Source organism: Cavia porcellus, unplaced genomic scaffold (genome assembly GCF_034190915.1).
Source record: "Cavia porcellus strain 051 isolate PalLab524CR breed Dunkin Hartley unplaced genomic scaffold, mCavPor4.1 scaffold_10, whole genome shotgun sequence".
Lineage (NCBI taxonomy): Eukaryota > Metazoa > Chordata > Mammalia > Rodentia > Caviidae > Cavia > Cavia porcellus.
In genome coordinates this window covers 2,553,432-2,574,576 of record NW_026947493.1, presented here as the reverse complement: position 1 = coordinate 2,574,576, position 21,145 = coordinate 2,553,432, and the positions used below count along the sequence as shown (strand labels likewise).

The following is a 21,145-nucleotide window of genomic DNA, read 5'->3' as shown; positions in this document are numbered from 1 at the left end:
ACCCAATCCAAAAATTGGCATCTGAGATGAATACACAGTTCTCAGATGTAGAAATTCAAATGGCAAATAAATACATGAAAAAATGTTCACCATCATTACTCATTATAAAAATGCAAATTAAAACCACACTTGAGATTCCATCTCATTCCTGAAAGAATGGCCAGTATATAGAAAAACACCAACAACAAATGTTGGTGAGGCTATGGGAAAAAGGAACTCTCCTGCAGTGTTGGTGCGAGTGTAGCCTGGTGCAACCATTGTGGAGGTCTGTTTGGAGATTTCTCAAAAAGCTGGGATTGGAAGTCCCATTTATTCCAGCTATTCCACTTCTAGGCATATTCCCAGAAGAACTGAAAATAGCATACCACAGTGATATATGTGCACCCATGTTTATAGCAGCACAATTGGTAATATCCAGATCTTGGAAACAACCTAAGTGTCCATCAACAGAGGAATGGATAAAACAGTTGTGGTATTTTTATACAATGGAGTACTACTCGGCTATAAAGAATGATCACATTGAAATATTTATAAATAAATGGGCGCAGCTTGAGACCATACTCACAAGTGAAATAAATCAAACTCATATGTATGAATATCGAATAGTTTCCCTAGTGGAAGAAATGATAAGAACACATAAAAGTATTTTGTAATCATGATTCCCCATTATATTGCTTTGAAGCCTTACAATGTTTTCACTCGTTAATTGGAATGGTTTTATTCTGGTTTGTTTGATTTTATTGTCTGTGATGGTATGAAAAACTATTTTGGGGAAAACAAGACATCATAATAGCTAGTGCTGACTTAATATCATGTTTTGAAGTCCCATCAAGCTGTTGTTTTTCTGTCTCCATTGGCTTTATCATGTTGCATCTTACTGGATTTTATTATATGTGATAGTGTAAACAAAGTTTTTTTTTATAGGCAAAGAGATAATACAGAACCCATTGTTCATTTTCTGTTAGTTGGTTCTAAATACCCTGTAATACTTTCATTCTCTTGAATGGTTTCACACTGTCTTGATATGTTTGATGCTACAATATACAAAGTTATACTCAAATATTTCAAGGAAAGAGACACTATGGTAACTACTATTACTTCATGTTATCTTGTGGTGAAACACCATGTTGCTAAAATTATTCTGTTCTGACCTGTATTGTTATGTTGGTATACCCTCTTTTATCTCAATCTCCTTTTTAAAAATTTTTTTAATTATTTTTTTAATTAAGGGAAAAAATAAAAAAATAGCAGGATATATTTCAGTAACCATTTTGATTTCCTGTTAACTTGATTTGAAGCCCTGTATTGCTCTCACCATCTTGTTCTGACTGATTTTACTTTATTCTGTTTTGTTTGACAGTATCAAGTTTGAGGGTATAGGCAACTACTTTGAAGGCAATAAGATTCACTATGATTCCCCTTCTGGTTTGACTATTATCTTCTTTTGAAGTTCTTTAATGTCTCCAATGTTTTGGTTTTATTGGTTTTGTTCTGTACTGTTCTGTTCAATTTTATTATACCTAATGATATAGGCAATTCTTTTTAAGGTAGCAAAAGGCATTATGGTAACCATTGTTGATCACCTTGTATTCTGTTTTTACATCATGTACTATGTCCATCCTTTGTTTTGACTGACTCTGTTTTGTTTGGCCACATTTGGTTTTCTTCTCTTCAAAAAAAAAATTAATAAGAACTGTGGGAGTAATAAAACCCCAAATGTCTAATTGTTATTGTAAAAAAGAGAGGAAAAGAAAGTGCTCTAAAGCATACAATTGCATGTATGTTTATGTGTGTAAGATAGATAACCACATTACTAAGTTTTTGTTGGATCATTGAACAGAACTGTTTGTAGTCTCACTGTTTGACTGTCCACTTTGTATGTTTTATTTTGTAACTCAAACAACTATTTCTAAGATGACAATATGTAACCTATTAACTAGTGATTTCTTATTGTTTACTTTTTTGAAATTCTGTATTACTTGTATCCTTTTTCTGTTTTTTTTTTTCTCTTTAAATAAAATTGAAAAAGTCACTATGGTTGATTCATTAGATAACATTATCTTGAATAATTTAAAAATGAGATAGTGGCTTCAAGGATTACATTTTATGATTTGGAAAAGTTTTATAAAATAGGGGAATTAGAGTAGTTCATACTCAGCTGTTGAAAATATAGTACAAGAATATGGGCAAGGCCTTATGTACAATTACAATTTAGTGTGATACTTTTGGTTTGTCAGACCTACAATAGCAGATTTTCTGCTAACTCATCTCAGAAAGGTGATTTACATTGAAACAGAGCCTTTAAAATGAAAATAAATACCTTCTTTATGTCTGGACAGGCTGTGTGGTCCCAGCAAGCCTGAGAGCAAGGGTGGGCCACAGGCCTCCTTGCTGCTCTGACTGCCTGGGAATGGCCCGCAGAGAGGCCGAGGCAGCCTCCAATGCCCAAGACTTGGAAGCTATTGCTTTTCAATGTTTTTTAATTTTTCCCCTTTCCATTTTTTATTCAACTAATCTTTGTGCTGCAGTCTTTCAATGCAAGAAAAGTGCCTCCGTATTCGTACTCTAAAGTGTTAAAGATCAGAATAAAAGAACAGACTTGTTCCAGCTCATGGTATTGTGCAGATGTCATTCTGAAGGAAGTTTTATGTTTTATCCTCTTGGTCAAAGAACTCGACTCTTCAATGGCTTTATTCATTCCCTCTGGGGTTGCTCATTGTTTACACTCTTCACTAATGGTAGGGCTCTTAGGATAACATGCTGTTGCTTGTTTGAGGTTTCGCAGGCTCAGAAAGCCTGGTTTTTATTTCTCCAAAACATGTGAACTTGAAAACAGAATAATTTTTTTTTTTAATGAAAGAACTTTACCTATTTATTTTTATCTAGACTGTTGACAGACGTGTTTAGTAACTTTTATGTTGTCAGGTTTTTCATGATTCAATGTGAATTAAAAATACTACTTTTCGAGGTATTTCATCTATCTCTATTGTTTTCATTAGATTTATTGTTCCTGTTGGATCACTTTTGATGTTGGTACTGTATGAAAGTCATTAAAAGATTTCTGGAATATAAACATGTAGGAAGTGGTGGCGGCCTTTCCAGGTTTTGAGCGTTTCAAAGTATTAGATTACGTGGGTATGTGTTTTGGAAGTCTACCTACTCACCAGATGAAACTAAGAATAAAAACTGCTCTTTAACTTTCTACTGATTAGCAGTACATTTTCCAGGGCTCTGTCTTGTAAACGGCCTTCTAAGTAGTATTTGGATTGATTCGCCCTTTCTACCTCCCGTCTTCCTGCTCTTTCTTTGGCTCCCTGCCTGGTTATGTTCACCGAGGCAGAGCTGGTGGGGACTTTGGAGAGCTGTCACTTACCCATGTTGACAGACATGTCTCACGCAGTGAGTTCAGGGGTTATGCGCTGCTCTTTGTGAGAATTCCATGGCTTTTGCACTCATTCTGGAGTAGTTTCTGGCCTTGGGTGATGATGGCTCTACCTCCCAGGCTTGGCCACTTTCTGTGCAAGGAGTATTTGAGGTGTGGCTCCTGACTTGTGAGATAGGGTTTGCTTCAGGGTATCCCCCATTCACAATGTCATGTGAGTTTCACAAATCAGAAAGAGATCAAACCTTACTGTGTGTGTGCACGCGCCCAGGTGTACACAAGTGATTGAGTGTGCATGTGCACACGCATACATAGGAAACAGGCTAATGTTTACTCCATTCATCCAACCAGTCTACTTACCAGCTTATCAGATACTTCTTGAGGGTCTGCTGTGTGTATGCATCTCAGCAGGAGGGTCACTGACTAGTTGAGAGAAACAAGGTGTGCATGTACATAAAACCGTGACTGCATAGGTAAAGGAAGTATGAGGTTACTCCTAAGTGCCACATTAGTGATTTAGGCTGGGAGCATAGGGAATTTGGGAAACAGAATCGGAGAGGGGAATCTGGGAGACACCACTCTGCCAGGAGACGCAGTTTTCTCTTCTGGGAAGAGGGAATCTGTGGGTAAGAGACAGCGCTGAAGACAGGAGTGGGCACCCAAGGGCTGCACAGGGCTGCTGGTGTGGGGAGAAGTGCCAAGAGTGCTGCCAGGTCAGCTGGGTGCCACTGGAGGCCTGGGACGACACTAGCCCGGTGGAGCAGGTACCTCCTGCCTGGTCTGGGGATGAGATATTTGTAGACTTTGTTGAAAGTTACATATTTCCACATTTTTATACTTTCCTGACTGCATTTGTTTCCAGCACACAAGTTTCTGAGAGAAGTCAGTGATGTTAAATCGTTGATGAAAATTTGTGCTTTAACACAAACTTGATGTTAATGTTTGTGAAAGTTTCATAGATATACACATGTAATGATAAGGCTGGTTGGTGCCTGAAGAAAACTACATTAACTCTGTGAATTTTTTCCTAGGCCGGACCTGATAGACATGAATACTGTTGCTGTTCAAAGCAACCTTGCAAATTTAGAGCACGCTTTTTATGTAGCAGAAAAAATTGGTGTTATAAGACTTCTGGACCCCGAAGGTGAGTTTTTTTAACTAGTCATGGACTGGAGGAAAGCCTGACTAAAACTTATCATGAAATTATTTATGTTGCTGGTTTCAGATGTCGATGTCTCTTCACCTGATGAAAAATCAGTTATAACTTATGTGTCATCTCTCTATGATGCATTTCCCAAAGTCCCTGAGGGTGGCGAAGGCATTGGCGCAAATGTGAGTATCGGCTTTTTCTCTGCTAGAAGCTGCTGCTACAGTTGACTAAATTCCTTGACAGTTCTTATTTTTGTTGTCTGTCTGTGTCGTATTGAGGATTGAATCCAGGATCTTGTGCATATGAGGCCAACAGTCTGTGACTGAGCTATATCCCCAGCTCTTTTGTTTTTTAGATACCTGTTTACTAAGTTGCCCAGGCTGAGTTTAAACTTGTGTTCCTCCTGCCTCAGCCTTCTGAGGAGCTGGGACTACAGGTGTGTGCCACTACACTTCCTTTACAATTTTTAAATGTCAAATATATTTCAAATATTTTGACAGCATTCTGGGAAGCAGATGTTGGAAGATCAAAAGTTTGAGCCTAAGCTGGATGACTTAGACCCTGTCTTAAAATAAAAAAAATAATACAGTTCTTGGCTTCCTCCTGGATGTTAGTTCTCAGTTTGTAGTGCCAGTGTGGCCCAGCAAAGAGCTCTGGCTTTCGGCTCAAATAAACCTGGCTTTTGATCCTGACTACTACCTACCAGATTGGTCTTCTTGGTCAAGTTGTATAACCTCCTGTAGAGATTTTTCACCTGTAAACTTAGGAAAGTAGCATAACCCTGTCACCAGCACCACACATAACAAGAATTTGATTACATTTGCTATTTAATAAACAGATACTATATAAACATTTCATGGTAGTATCTTTCTTTCACTGGGAAGTGGGGTTCGCATAACTTGAGGAGTCATCCCTCCTCTGTCCTTCATGCTATTTTTGAAAGAATTCAGTCAAGACACAGGCAGCCATGAAGAAGTCTAGGTAAAATTTATTCTAACACAGATATGGAGAGATTTTCACCTTAGAGAAGGTGGGCCACACCATCCCCTAAAAGAACCTAAGAGCCCATGCAGTAAATGGACAGGGGAATGTTTTTCCAATTTAAATGAGAGCATGGAGGAAGGTAATTGGATCTGGCCATATTCACAGAACTAGGTCTTACACATACAGGTTTGGGTATTAGGCATGTATCAGATCACTGCTTCTCAGAAGTTGGTATGATTTCATTCAGTTATGCATTTTGCAGTGGGATTTCTGCCAAGTGTTTGTGTGTTTCTGGGAAACAGCAGGACTGCCTGTGTCACATGTGCTGGGGAACCCCCTCATCTTGGCCGCTTCCCCGTCCTCCTCTCAGATGCCTTCTGTGTCTGCATTGCTTTGAACATTTGCAAGCGCCTTTCTGGTCTCTTCCTCATCTCTGTGTATTGTTTCTAGACTTTCTTTCCTTCTCTTTCTCCTTTCCTGTCACAAAGATCCTGTGCCTATGGACCACAGGTAGCTTGTGGTGTGGAGATGACAACTGTGGGTTTCTAGCTCCTTGTACCCTGGCTCCCATCAAATATGCATTTTATTGCCAAATTAATCTTCCTAAAACTTATGTCTTTAGCTTAAAAATTTACAGTGGTGATATATTACTTGCAGCTTAAATCCAATCTGGATGTCCTGACATTCAAAACTCTCAATATATTAATTGTTTTTACTTACATTTTTTTCAGTGTTCTTACATTTACTAATAGCAGAACGTTTCCATGTCAAGGCCCTGTCTCTGACCTACTTGCTCCATGCCCTCATCACGTCACTGTCACTGCTACAGAATCACTGGTCCCATTGTAGAGATTTCTTTAAGAAACCCCTAGTGGCTGTTTCAAGGCACTTACACACTTGCCTCATTATTATCTCAGTCTTCGACGTACACAGTACTACCAGTGTCAGTTCTCTGAACAGGGAAACAGTGCTTTTCATTTTGCTTAGCTACTTACACTGTAAGCCTCTCCTGTCTCCCCATCTGGACAGCAACTCCTTGATAACAGCTAGCAGGTCTTACAGTTTTACTTTTTTATTATAACACTGAGCACATAATAAGCATTCATAATAAACATTAATTAGATGCTTAATTGAATATAGCAGTTGGCAGTCTCCCAGTTTCTTTCCTTTTAATAAAGTTTGCTTAATGAATAATCCCACCACATCCCACTTCATTCCTGTCTGGGTTCCTCCGTGTTTAACTCTCCCTGAGTATCAGCTGTTCAGTGGACTTGGATCTGATATGGTTGGCACAGATGACTGGCCTGGCTTCTGCAAACTGCTAAACTCCCTCTTCTGAGCCCTAAAAAGTACCTCAGCTTGATCTTGTTACTATTGACTTGAAGACAGACTCAGAAGCCTTCTCAGTGCTATGCCCTGGGCGGCCATTGTCTTTGGATCGGAATGTTAGTGGCCAAATGTCCATAGCATGTTTTTAAAGCTGTTTATGTGGAAAGGATTATGGCAGAGTGGGAAGTAAGAAATCATTTAGCTGGTTCCATCTGTCAAGCTTCAACATGTGAAAAATTTGCACAGTGACTTCTGACCAAGTTGTGTTAGATGTGAATAGTATTATTATAGACACAGACTTTGTCATTTTATTACTTTAGGATGTTGAAGTCAAGTGGATTGAATACCAGAATATGGTGAACTACCTCATCCAGTGGATTAGACATCATGTGACTACAATGTCTGAGAGAACATTTCCTACTAATCCTATAGAAATAAAGGTCAGTGTCATATGGAAGTTAACCTGATTGCTTTGATAGTAAACATAACTAAATCTATGATAATACCATAATTTTAGACATTCAAGAAAAGTTGCTGTTGGCAAGCCATAAGTAAGTAGGCAAATTTTAATTTGCTGACTTCGCTATTATACAGAGAAAATATAAATAAATATTAATAATTAAAACATAATAGCAGTAGCATCTTAAAGCTACATTTGTTGAGCGTTGAAAAGCCCTGAGGCTGGCATCGCCACATTGTGTTTGATGGTGGGGGACCCTGGGAGCCCACGGCTGGCGACACAGAGGCCAGAGGGAGATGCACACAGGCCATGCAGTGGGGAGCGTGCCTTGCTGGAGTCCCCGAGGCTCTGTGGAGCCAGAGATGTATGATGAATTTAGCACAGAAGTTGAGAATTGGCCCTTATGAGGCCAGTGTTATTTGGGCAGATGGGTTTGCCGAGCATTCACTAATACCAGAAAACTTAGGTCAGACTCTTCGAGGCAAAGATGTAGCAATATGAAAGGCATAGCTATACAAACACAGCAGAGTAAGTTTCTCATTTTGTGTGTATGGGTTTGAAATAGCAAAATACTCTAGTTTTCTAAATTTTTAATTAAATATTGACTACAAAGCCTAATTCCTCTATTTGTAAACTTTGTTTCCACATTCAGACTGGAATCATGAAAATCAGATTAACCCAGGGCAGTCCCTGTAAATTTACTCATCTGCTCATGCATCTGTACACAACATATGGAGCACAGCTTTTATTTATATTGCCACAGGGAGTTTGTCCTTGTCATGAAGTTACTTGGCATCTGTTAATAAGATGCATTTTTAAAATGTCCTCGCATTGTTTGTATGATGTCTACCTATGTGACTACAAACTTCTCCAGGAAGAGAAAGCTTTTTTCTTGTATCACTGTGGTGCCACAAACATTGGATACCACATAGTGTCACTGAGTGCTTAATGCCCAACAAGTGTCCCAAGAGATGACATTTTCTATTCAAAACTTTTTTTACTTTCAAATACACTTATTTCCAGGTACATTCCTATTGTCTAGACCTTTGAATGAATTTGCACTGGCCTCTGATAAATGCAGGTTCTTAAATTTGTCAAAGGAGTTTAATGACTGTGCAGATTATTTACTAGTGCCCAGAATGGAGTAGGACATAGTGCAGGAAAGAAAATACCATGAAGAAATGCTCAATAATTGTTCTAACCAGAGAGCCATTGAATAAATCTGCAGAACTATGCCCACCTGAAGACTTATAGGAACTTATTTTAATGTAGTTTGAATTAAGAGAGCTAGCATGTTTCATTTTAAATGAAACATTTTGTCTATAATTTCTATGATTTTAACAAGCACAATAAATTATAAGAGCTTTGTAAGTTAATATGTACATTATCTAATTAATAGCAACCAGATAGTTTAACTGTATGGTTGAGATTTCTCCATGATTAAGCCCATCAACTAATAGTGTCTACCTTCATTTATTTAAGAAAAGCTGTTTACATTGGCCAGTCAAAATCAACTTTAACCCTTTTTAGCGAAGAATTGTGTTTTCAAGGATAGAACATGAAATAAAAATTTTTTCTTTCTTTGTGGGAGTTGCATCAAATTATTGTTCCAGAAACTGAAAGCTAAGTTGCAGCGTTTGAAAAATGCATCTTTTGAAGGATATGTTGTCTTGTTTTGGTGCTAAAAGACGTTTATAAAACCTTAGAAGGCCTGTCCTGGTCATTATTACTCAGATTCCCCAAGTGCACATGTTGAAACATGGCTCTCATCAGTAATTACATCCTCGTCAACTCTTACATAATCCAGGTCACCAGTTGACTGGGCATTGCTGTCATCCTTGAGTGTTAATTTTATAAAGGAATTTTCACTGAATCCATGCTGCACAGTAAATAGTATTTGTGGTGATGAAAATTGAGATATTAAAAGCAAGTCTTTGAAGTTTGACCCTTAATTTTTTTCTCTTTCATTTAGGCACTTTATAATCAGTATTTACAGTTTAAAGAAACAGAAATTCCACCAAAAGAGACAGAGAAATCAAAAATTAAACGTCTCTATAAATTATTAGAGGTAAGTGGAAATTTCCCTTGTATTATCAAGCATTATCTTTATTTTTTTAAATCTGTGCTTCACATTCACAATTTTTGTTTTCTCAAGAATTGGATAGAATTTGGGCGCATCAAACTGCTCCAAGGTTACCATCCAAATGACATCGAGAAGGAGTGGGGGAAGCTCATCGTCGCCATGCTGGAGCGGGACAAGGCGCTTCGTCCTGAAGTGGAGAGGTAGGTGGAGTTCAGAAACCCTGGGACCTGGTTGGCAGGAGCCTCTTTTTCTCTGGGAAGGAAAGAACTTGAGCTTTAGAGCCAGGCCAGTGGAGAACCAGTTTTCATCGTGTTCATTTATTTGGTCTGTGACATTGGATAAGTAACACCCTCTTTCTGACTCTTCATTTTCTCACGTAGAAACTGTTCTGAGAAGTTGAAAGGAGGAGAGCAATGAAGTAATTATTATAGTGGGCTTTGTGGGACTGCTGTGTAAAAAGTCTCATCTGATAAGTATTCACAGTTTCTGGGGTTTTTGTCTTTCGTATTGGCGGGAACCCTCTCCCACTGACGTACACCTGTAGCCCCTCACATCTTTTCTCTTTTTATTCTTTTGACATGGGTTCTTGCTACGTTGCCTAGGTGGGAATTGGATTTGGTGGTCTTCCTGCCTCAGTCTCTTTTAGTACTGGAGTTACCTTACCTGGCTAGTGTGGCTTAAAACCAATCAGAGTTACCCATAAGAATTTTCAGACTGCTCTGTAACTCACTGGATGTGGAAGCCTGTCTGTTAACTTTTTTTGTTTCTTATTACACTTTTGGCCATGAGCTTCTTTTTCCCTGCATCAGTGGAAACCACATTCTAGCCTGCCACCACTTAAAAGTAACAGGATTGTGTGAAAGAAACTTTTAGTCACTATCAGCTCAGCTTCTCTGTCTTCCCCATGTCTGCAAATGCATTTATTTCATGAAATCATCACTGGCTCCTCATTCTTCCATCCTCTCACTGTGCTGTACTGTTTCCCAGGAAAGGTGCGCCTTCATCTTTGGGAAGCCTAGTGATGCTGGCGATGGTGATGATGGTGGTGATGGTGGCAGATGATGATGAAGGCAGTGATGAGAGTGATTGTGGTGGTAATGGTGGAGATGACAGTGATGGTAATGATGATTGTGATGTTGGTCATTGTGGGATGATGTGGTGGTGATAATAGTGATTGTGTTGGTAGTGATGGTGATGATAACGGTGGTGATGATGGTGATTGTGGGCTGGTGGTGATGAAGGCGGTGACTGTGGAGGTAGTGATGGCGTGATGATGAAGGTGGTGGTGATGGTGAAGGTTGTGATAAAGGTGGTAGAGACGATGGTGATGGCGATGGTTTCATGGTGTTGGGGGTCAAACCCCAGTACCTGTTACTTCCTATAAGTGCTTTGCCACCAAGTTGTATTGCCACCTTGCTGGGTAGATGGGTTTCTGTCCAGCCCTCAAGCCTGAGGGCCGGGCACTGTGATTTGCACTCCTCTGGCCATGCAGCCCAGGCCTGTGTGTTTGGCATCTCTTAGCCTCCAGGATCTCACAAGCAAGTGTGTGCGCTGGAGTTCAGCCTCCTGTGTCCCCTGGCACATGCAGCTCTCGTTCAGTGGAGCTGTCCTTTTCACCCTCACTGTTTCTTAGTCCTGATCACACTCAGAGCCCAGTTCTTCCTCAAGGAGCTCAATGTGGCTTCCTGGGCTGGCTCACTTGTCTTGATTGTCACTCTCATAGTTTGCTTGTTTTGTTCCTTTAGAACAGCTTGTCTTGGTTGGAATTTTGTGTTTATTTCTGTTTGAGTAAGGGCTGCTTGTTCCTCACTATAAGCCCCGAGAGTGTAGAGGCCTGTTTTGTTCTTCCTTGCCCTCTGGCGCTGATGCTTTGCACTGTGCCTGGCCCTGGTAGAGACTCTTGGAACATCTCTGTAGTTGATATCTCACACACTGACTTCAGTGCTGCTAGAATATAAAATGGCATGGTGAAAATGTGAGGACTTGTCAGTCTTTTATCAAATTACTGATGCCATGCTTGTTAAAGCATGTTGCATTTCCATAACTGGATCACTGGAATTGATGAAAGCCTGAAACTCCCAGGATTAGGCTTTATGGAGCCAATAATTATGGGTGATAAAAATGAGATACTAAGCTAATCATGTGAAGTAAAGGAAAAGAACACTAGACAAAGAAGATGGAGAATAAAGTTTTAGGAGTCATGGTAGTAGATGAATTTAATATATATGCCTTAATCCACTTTGTGTTGCTGTAGCATAATACAATACTGCATGCTGAGATTGGCCGGGCTAGAATGGTGTGTGCCCACAATGCCAGAACTTTGGGAGGGCAAGGCAACAGGATCACATGTGTGAGTCCCATCTAAGCAGCCAAGTAACATTCTGCTTCAAAATAAAAAGGGCTGAGAATATGTAGCTCAGTGCCTGGATTCAATTCCCCACTTAAAAAAAGCCAGGCGAGGTGGCCTATACCTGTAATTCCAGTACCCTTGAAGACTGAGGCAGGTAGCTGCAAGTTTGAGCCCAGCCTGGGCAATTCAGTGACTGAATGGGACCCTGTCTCAAAATAAAAATAAAAATAGAAATAAAAATGTCTGGAGATACAGCTCTGTGTGAAGGTTCTAGGTTCAATCTCCAACACCTTCTCTGCCCCCCAAAGAAATGATTTCTCACAGTGCAGGAGGATGGAAAGCTCAGTATGGTGCTAGTGAGGGCCATGGTGCCACATCATCTGCTGGTGGAGGTGGGAAGACAGAGAAGATAAGGAGAGGCACACAGAGATGCAGGAGACACAGGGTGCACATATGTGCATTTCTGGGAGAGCAGGCAGCCTTTCCATCAGAGGGACCAGACCTGCAGGCGTGGCAACGTTAGCCTGTCCATAAGAGCAGAACCGTGATGGTCACACCACTACCTTGGGGCTGAAGTCACCAACACATGCTCTTCGGAGACATTCAAGGCACAGCACAATGTCCAGGACTCAGGAGCCTGCCAGAGAATCCTGGATTGCATTTATTTCCTCAGCCTGCGAGTTGTATTATCTTAATACTTTATAAGTTTTTTGATGTCTAACCCACAGTTTCCTCATTTGTAAACAGAATGTAATAGTACCTAACACATTTGGTGGTAAACTGTTTGAGATGCAGTAATTGCGTGTAAAATGATTAGTTCATTTCCTGGCACATAATAATTGCTTAGGAAATGTTATTATGTTTGTTACTGTGTTTTCTTAATAGTTACACTTGGCACTCTCAAACTTTTCTTATCTTTTGAAAAGAAAAATATCTTACTCTCAGAGTAGAGAAATGACAAGTTATATAGTGGTGCAGGTAGGAAAATACTGCAGAGTGTGGTTAGATAAATTCCTTTACTTTTCTTGACATGACAGGTTTGTTGGCACTGATTGTGCATCACAAGTAATAGCTACACATCATGACGTGTGTAAAGACAGATAGGAAAGAGTCATTCTCTTATGCCGTGTAATAACTTGCCAAAAGGTGAAAGAAGCACAAATTAACTTTGCAACTATTTGCATTTAGCCCTTTGGTTTTCGGAAATGTGAACTAACTATAGAAGCTTAGAAAACACTATAGAAAGTCATGTCACAGAAAGGATGGTAAAAGGAGACTGGATGTGGTGGCACATATGCCTGTGAATCTCAGCATTTTGGGATGCTGAGGCAGGAGGATTGCAAGCTTGAGCCCAGCCTTGGCACCTTGGTTAGTCAGCAAGACCCTAGGAGTAGATCAGTGCTGGACTAGAAAAATTTGGAAAGAGCTGGGGTTGTAGCTCAGTGTGAATGCCCTGGGTTCCATCCCTAGTGCAGCTCATCTCACAGAGGTAAATGGTTAAATTGTTAAGTTTCCAGTTAATTTAATCTTATGAACAAGCAGCATAAATGGAAATGTAGTTCACTTCTCTTGTTGGTTGGGTGGTTGATGGTTTACACCACTGTGCCTTGAGTTACTCAGTTCAGACCCGGCCTTTGCAAAAGTCAGGCAATGAGCGAATGTTTGTGTTGTCGCATGGATGCTCACTGTTGTCAGAAGAACCTTCAGTGGTTCCTAGGCTTCAGGATCTGGGTTGTTTTTAAGGTGTGTGCAGTTGGATGACTCTTGGTGAAAATATTTGACATCTCTTTTCCAGCGACGCCCAAGTCTGCCTGCTTTGTCTGTACTTGCAGGGTTTTAATGCAGGCTACGGAAGGCAAACCTCAGCAAGCATACGAATGGCTTTAGGTGAAATTCTTTGGAACAGTTATCAGTGTATCATTTGCTGTGTTTTACATATGCATGTTGAAACCTATTTAAGGAGCCACTAAAGTTGTAATATTTAGCTCTAACTCTTCACTGTTAGAGGTAGAGCTTTTCCCAGACCTTCTACTTCTTAGTCAATTCTTAATGGTCAAAGAACATCATTTCAGGACTAAGAATGCATAGTAGTAGTTATAGTTATCGTAGCAGTGATTCTGTGTTTAGTAACACTACCAGCACTCGAACCAGTCTTGATTCAAATGAGAATTTTCTCTCGGTTCATTGTGGTCCAACATTGATCAGCTCCTGCATTAGCTTTGGCAATGACTCCTTTGAAGGACACAGGTATTGGATCAGTGGTGTGGGCTTCAGGGTGACAGTGGTTTTCAGGGATGGTGCACCCTTTGATTTTCTCTTCTTTCCCTCCTCTTTTTAGGTTGGAAATGCTACAGCAGATTGCCAGCCGCGTCCAGAGGGACACTGTAGTCTGTGAAGACAAACTGATGCTCGCCCGAAGTGCACTTCAGTCTGTAAGTTCAGTGTAGAAGCCCTGGGTGGCTGCAGCCCAGTGTGTGTTTTGATGAACCAAAACTTTTAATAACATTTTGTTGGTTCTTGGTATGTTTCCTCTACTGAAGAAACTTAGTTTATTAGTGATGGATTGATGTGTGCTCTCTGGAGAGCCCCCGTGAGCAAAGGGAAAACATTTTTGACAAAAAAGTAAAACAAAGCCTAAGTAGGATTTTGTCCTAATAATTGGAGTTTTGAATTTAAGCCTAATTCTGACACTTATTTCATAGGTATAATACTGAGTTCTTTTCAATACAGGATTCCAAAAGATTAGAATCGGGGGTGCAGTTTCAGAATGAAGCAGAAATTGCTGAGTACATACTTGAATGTGAGAACCTTTTACGCCAGCATGTCATTGATGTACAAATTCTTATTGATGGGAAATACTATCAGGCAGATCAGCTGGTTCAGAGGTAAGAGTGCTGCCTAGGCTCACCCTGTCTTGTGTATTTAATGGGTACTTGTAATCAGAATGTGTAACATTTGTATGAAATACATTTCTCAGTTGTTTTTAGATGAAATGTGTGGTCATTTCTTCAAAAATTAGTAGCAGAAAAAACACTTAATGCTGCATAAAATAATCACTGCAGTAGTTACTAAAGTATTCATTACAATGAGGCTTTTCATCGTATGTACTTTTTTAGGTGTGTGAGGCTGAGGGAGCAGCTGCAAAGCGTGTGCTCAGTGTGCACGGGGCCCTGGGTTCCGTCCCCAGCACCACATGGTGAAACGAATAGCTAAGTAGATATCCTAAGTGGCATTTGGAAAAGAGAGAATATAAGAAAAATTTTCACTCATCTGTTTATCTTGTTACAAAAGTGCTCATAATAAAATGTTGGGGAAATGTTTATAAGCATAGGCATTTCCAAGAAGTTGTTCTGAGATCACAGCCTGCAAGTTTCTATTTATATCTGTAGATCTATATAAATAAATATGTATATAGATAAACAAAATTTGTAAACCATGTATGACTCTGTAATTTCACTGTAGGAGTTATTAGTAAATGTAAGTATGGATGCTAAAATGTATAAACAGTAAAAGCTTTATGTTTATGCTAGAAATACTTTATAACAGAAGTTTAAAATTATACTAAATGTCAAATAATAAGAGAATGATCACATTGAAGTACTTTTAAATGATAAAGACTAATGTGGAAAGTGCCCATGATACAACAATCCGTGAAAAAAATCACCATGCAGAATTTTACCAATATAAGTACAATGACTTTTTTAAAAATAGGCTTTTTTGAGCAGTTTGAGATTACAGAAAAATAGAATTAAAAGTAGAGCTCTTATGTTCTTTTCTCTCTCATGCTTTCCATGTGATAAATGCCACACTAGTGGTACATTTGTTAGAATTGATAAACCATTATTGGTACATTGTTATCGGAGAAAGTCCACAGCTGACATAATGATTCACTGTTTGTGACAAGTGCCTTTTATTCTTTGCCTTACCTCTTTTGATTTTCTTTTTAGGGTTGCAAAACTGCGTGATGACATTATGGCCTTAAGGAATGAGTGTTCCTCTGTGTATAGCAAAGGTCGCATGCTGACAGCAGAGCAGACGAAGCTCATGATATCAGGAATTTCTCAAAGTTTGAACTCAGGGTTTGCACAGACCTTAACCCCCACTCTGAACTCAGGACTGACCGCAAGTGTAACGCATTCCCTGACCTCTTCTGGTGTGACCTCTGGCCTGTCATCTGGATTGACTTCCCATCTGACTCCATCTGTCACTCCGGCTTATACACCTGGCTTCCCATCAGGATTCATTCCAAACTTCAGTCCAGGGGGAGACCCAAGTTCTCTGCAGTCTCTGAAACTGATGCAGATCCGGAAACCCCTTCTAAAGTCGTCTTTGCTGGATCAGAATTTGACAGAAGAGGAAGTCAACATGAAATTTGTTCAGGATCTTTTGAATTGGGTTGATGAGATGCAGGTAAAAAAATGTTTTTACTGGAGCATTTCAGTCTTCATTGCTGTCAGTTTCTTTCTTCTTTTTTTAACTTAGTATTTTTCTATTAAAGGTGCAGCTTGATCATACTGAATGGGGCTCAGATTTACCAAGTGTTGAAAGCCATTTAGAAAATCATAAAAATGTTCACAGAGCTATAGAAGAATTTGAATCTAGCCTTAAAGAAGCTAAAATCAGTGAGGTATGTAAATGTACAAATTTTATCCATTTCATTGTTTTCTGTTTACATGAATTCCTTGTATTGTACCTTAATAACATATGTCCAGAGAGTAACAATTAAGATCCTTAAACTTGATGTCTTTTTATCCTGTATTATAGATTCAAATGACAGCACCTCTTAAGCTAACTTATACAGAAAAGTTGCACAGATTGGAGAGCCAATATGCAAAACTTCTGGTAAGTTTTTGCTTGTAAGCCTATTGTTTTCTTTTTCTTTTTGTGCAAAGATATGATTCTTATAACAATTTGCTTTATAAAGAGCACATCTAGGAATCAGGAACGGCACCTTGACACACTCCACAATTTTGTAAGTCGTGCAACTAATGAACTTATTTGGTTGAATGAAAAAGAAGAGGAGGAAGTAGCTTATGACTGGAGTGAGAGAAATACACATATAGCCCGGAAAAAAGATTACCATGCTGTAAGTGCAAGCTTTATACTTGCATGCTGAAGTTGTATTTTAGGGTTAGATGTTTTTTCCTGACATACTCCTTAATTCTTTCTTAAATTAGGAATTAATGCGAGAACTTGAACAAAAAGAAGAAAATATCAAATCAGTTCAAGAGATAGCAGAGCAGCTTCTTCTAGAAAATCACCCTGCCCGTTTAACTATTGAGGTGAGTTAGAATGTTTAACAGTCTGGATTAAATATTGATATGTGATTATTACTCTTCTTTAATTGCTGATAAGTTGAAAAGTGAAAACTGCCACAATTTTTATTACAGTATGACTGAAAAATAATGTTTCTGACAATGTGCTGATTGTGCCTTTTGTTTTCTTGCTCTCTAAATGTGTCACCTAGCTCTGTCCTCTTTTGTGGCCGGTGAAGTGAATTCTTGTAAATGTGAAGGACTTGTCTTTAAGCTTTTAAATTTTATTTTAAAATTGCAGTGGATAATGATCTAATGAAGTTTCATTTCCCTACCAAAAATGGGGAAGAATGACAATGAGAAGTAACTTATTCTGACCACTTTATTCTAATTCTTGGACCTTGATATGTTCTCAAGAAATGTTGTGATTTGACTTAATACTTTTATTTTTGCCTGGTTTTGTGAAGTTCAAGTGTATTAGGATTGCACCCTCCTCACAGTGTGTAGTGAAACTGTGCTGAGAAACTGAAGCTGAGAATTCACACTGGGTTTATCAGGTTTCCTGAGATGTGGTGGCCATGGCGATGTCTTTAATCTCTTAGGGCTGGTTTACCTAGTCAGAATTCCTGACTACTGTGCTGAATGTGGGGAGTTATGTTGGAGGGTAGGGAGTGTCACACCTGGACTCACTGCTGTAGTAATACATTGCTGGTTAGAACTGTGTATAAATGCTGACAATGCTTTGCATTCAAAATTGAGGGATGGAATCACATAGTTTTTACCTAGTAAAATTGTTACATAAAATGTTAGGCTTCATTAGGAATATTTAAGAGTGTTATAGTTAACTTCTTTGTTAAACAATACAGTTTTGTATTTAAAATGTTAAAGACGTAAGGATAGGGCCACCTCTAGGGAATGGAAGTGAAATAATTCCAGTTGAGGGTATAGTAATAAACCACAAGTGGGTATTTCTTAGGGTAGAGAAAAGAAAGCTGTTAGGAAACAAGATTATAGGTTAAAAGTTTTGATGGGAATGGAAAACGAGAACGTGAATCTGATTACTTTCATGTAGAAATGAGACTTGACTGAAAGTGTTTTATAAAGTAAAATGAATCCTTCATTGCCTTGCTGATGCCTTTGGCTCCTGGTATTCAGTTCAGATAGATGAATAGTGCTTAATTATCAGTATTTTCCTGTTTTATATGATAAAGCCAGTAATGTATCAGCGCACAGTGGTGCATCTTTTGTGACCAGAGCACACAGAGTAGGGGCCAGGGTGCTCAGCAGCAGGGCGTGTGCTTCCCGTGTGTACAGCCCTGGACTCTAATATGATTCCCCCATGGCAGAAAGCAGCAGGCACCAGTGGCCTCATTCGATGGAGCAGATGATGTGAGCGTGATGTGTGGGCAGAGTTCCTGCACTGCCCAGTAAGGTCCATTTGGGAGGCTTGTCCAGCAGGCGTGCCTGATCCAGCCCTGCAGGGGGCAGTGTCTTTAAGGAAGACCACACAGTGGCCTGTGGTGATGAGCACATCCTGCGCCCTCTCCTGGAAGGCGGTGAATTGCACTGTGACCTTACAAGGGTGTTGGATGTCCACCACGTAGATACCAAGTCTACAGTATTTATGCCCTCATGAAAGATGTGCTTCATGTTAAACAAAAGTTCAAGCAAACATTTTAAAAATAAAGTTCAGGTATTATAGTTAACATGATCCCAGAGCCACACGGATAGGAAGTATGCACTTCCTTGTTCAATCCCCCAGACCTGTCCTCAGCAAGAATGAGGAAGAAAACTGCAGAACAGTGTATGTCTGTGCTAGAAGGTATCATTGAGTTTTAACAATATAAAAATTCAGAACCTGCTACCATGTTGCATGCCTATAATTCCAGTACTCTGAGAGGCAGAGGCAGAAGGATCAGAATTAGAATCCAGGCTGGGCATAGTAACTTAGTGAGACCCTTTCTCAATGATAATAGTTAACAAGGGCTGAATGTGTGGCCAGTGCAGAGGTCCTGGGTGAAGTCCCCAGTATCACATACAAAGAAATCAGAGAGAAGAAGGGAGTTTCTGTATAAAGGAAGCATATTTCAAGATTCCACAGAGCCGGTTTGTGCTCATGTCAAATGTTAATTTTGGTTTTTTCATGTGAAAGTAGCTGGAGTTAACTTTTTCATATTTTAATGAAAACTTCAAGAAGTTTAAAATTTGAGAATCATCTCTTGGATTGATTTTAAAACTTACACATAAACTTTAGCACTGCCTGTGGAAACAAGAACTCTCAGATGAAGAGGAACATTTGGCTACCCTGGTTCCAGGTTTCACTTTGAGAACAGTGCATCATCTTTTTAGACAGTGAAATGTTTGATTACTTAAGCACCATTAACACTCATATACCTTGGTCTTTGTCTCCCCTTTTTTGATTTCCTGTGCTGGGGGTAGAAGTCCAGCCTCATGCATGCTGGGCAGGTGCTCTGCCCAGCCGTACCCCCATCTCCAGCTGGGCTCAGACACTTGTGTTTTATTTATTCATTTTTTCATATTTTTTAAAAATTTTATTTAAGAAAAGAAAAAGAAAAAAAAAACAGTAAAAGGGTACAAGTTATACAGAATTTCACAAAAAATAAACAGTAGGAAATCACTAGTTAATAGATTACATATTATCATCTTAGAAACAGTTGTTCAAGTTACAAAATTAAAGCATATAAAGTGGACTTTCAAACAGTGGGACTGCAAACAGTTTCGTTCAATGATCCAACAAAACTCAGTAATATGGTTATCTGTCATACACTTAAATATATATGCAATTATATTCTTTAGAGCACTTTCTTTTCCTCTCTTTTGTACAATGACAATTACGCATTTTGGGTTTTATTACTCCACAGTTCTTATTACTTTTTTTGAAGAGAGTAAAACCAAATGTGGCATAACAGAACAGAGTCAGTCAAATCAAAAGGATGGACATAATACATAATGTAAAAACAAAATACAAGGTGATCAACAATGGTTACCATACTGCCTCTTGCTATCATAAAAAGAATTGCCTATATCATCAGTTATAATGAAATTGAACAGAACAGTAAAGAATAAAACCAAAACATTGGAGACATTACAGGACTTCAAAAGAAGATAATAGTCAACCAGAATGGGCATTATAATGAATCTTACTGTCTTCACAATTGTTGCCTATACTTTCGAACTTGGTACTATCAAGCAAAACAGAATAGAGGAAAATCAGTCAAAACAAGATGGTGAAAGCAATACAGGGTTTCAAATCAAGTTAATAGGAAATCAAAGTGGGTTACTATAATATATCCTATTTTTTATTTATTTTTCCCTTACTTAAAAAGATAAAAATAAAAAAGTAAATAATAAAAAAAAGATTGAGATAAAAAAGGGCATAACAACAAAATAGCACAGGTCAAAACATAACCATTTGAGCAAAATAGTGTTTCACCACAAGATATCCTGACATAAAAATAGTTACCATAGTGTCTCTTTCCTTGAAATCTTTGAGTATAACTTCATATACTGTAGCACCAAACATATCAAGACAATGTAAAACCAAGAGAATGACAGTATTACAGCGTATTTAGAATCTACTATCAGAAAATGAACAATGGTTACTGTATAATCTCCTTGTCTATAAAAGTTTTTATTTATATTATCACATATGATAAAATCCAATAAGATACAACCTGTTAAGACCAATGGAGACAGAAGAACAAAAGCTTGATGGGACTTCAAAACAAGATGATATTAAATCAGCACTAGCTATTATGATGTCTTGTTTTCTCCAAAATGGCTGTTCCTACCATCCAACCTTCTCTGCCTCATTTCTGTTGAGCTCTTTTTCTGTCATTAGTTGTCAGTTTGTCTTCTTCATTTCGCTTTCTGCTCCATTTATTGTGGCCTCTCTGCCACTGTTTCTGTAATCTTGGTATTTTTCTTTTTTAGAATATCCTGCAGTATTCTCTGTAGAGCTGAACTGGTGGTTGCAAATTCCCCTAGTTCCTCTTTATCCTGGAAGCACCTTGTTTTTCGATCAATTTCTAGGGACAGTTGTGCAGGATATATCAATCTTGGCTGGAGGTTATTATCTTTCAAAGCTTGAATTATTTCCCCCCACGCTCTTCGTGATTTGATGGTTTGTGC

At 38.9% G+C, this 21,145-nt stretch overlaps 1 protein-coding gene across 31 annotated transcripts in view; it reads left to right on the top strand.

Annotated features, from left to right (window-relative positions):
* Nucleotides 1-21,145, top strand: part of Dst (dystonin) — a 455,117-nt gene that overhangs the window by 248,514 nt on the left and 185,458 nt on the right. For 30 of the 31 annotated variants that reach the window (XM_063256887.1, XM_063256895.1, XM_063256898.1 and 27 more), the window contains 12 exons: nt 4,414-4,526; nt 4,608-4,714; nt 7,166-7,285; nt 9,278-9,373; nt 9,461-9,588; nt 14,077-14,170; nt 14,469-14,623; nt 15,686-16,148; nt 16,237-16,365; nt 16,503-16,580; nt 16,663-16,824; nt 16,916-17,020. In XM_063256887.1, the coding sequence (XP_063112957.1) occupies nt 4,414-4,526; nt 4,608-4,714; nt 7,166-7,285; nt 9,278-9,373; nt 9,461-9,588; nt 14,077-14,170; nt 14,469-14,623; nt 15,686-16,148; nt 16,237-16,365; nt 16,503-16,580; nt 16,663-16,824; nt 16,916-17,020 (1,750 nt within the window). Of the gene's footprint in view, nt 1-4,413; nt 4,527-4,607; nt 4,715-7,165; nt 7,286-9,277; nt 9,374-9,460; nt 9,589-13,781; nt 13,986-14,076; nt 14,171-14,468; nt 14,624-15,685; nt 16,149-16,236; nt 16,366-16,502; nt 16,581-16,662; nt 16,825-16,915; nt 17,021-21,145 lie in introns of those variants that run through there. The other variant, XM_023561740.2, reaches the window with a different exon arrangement.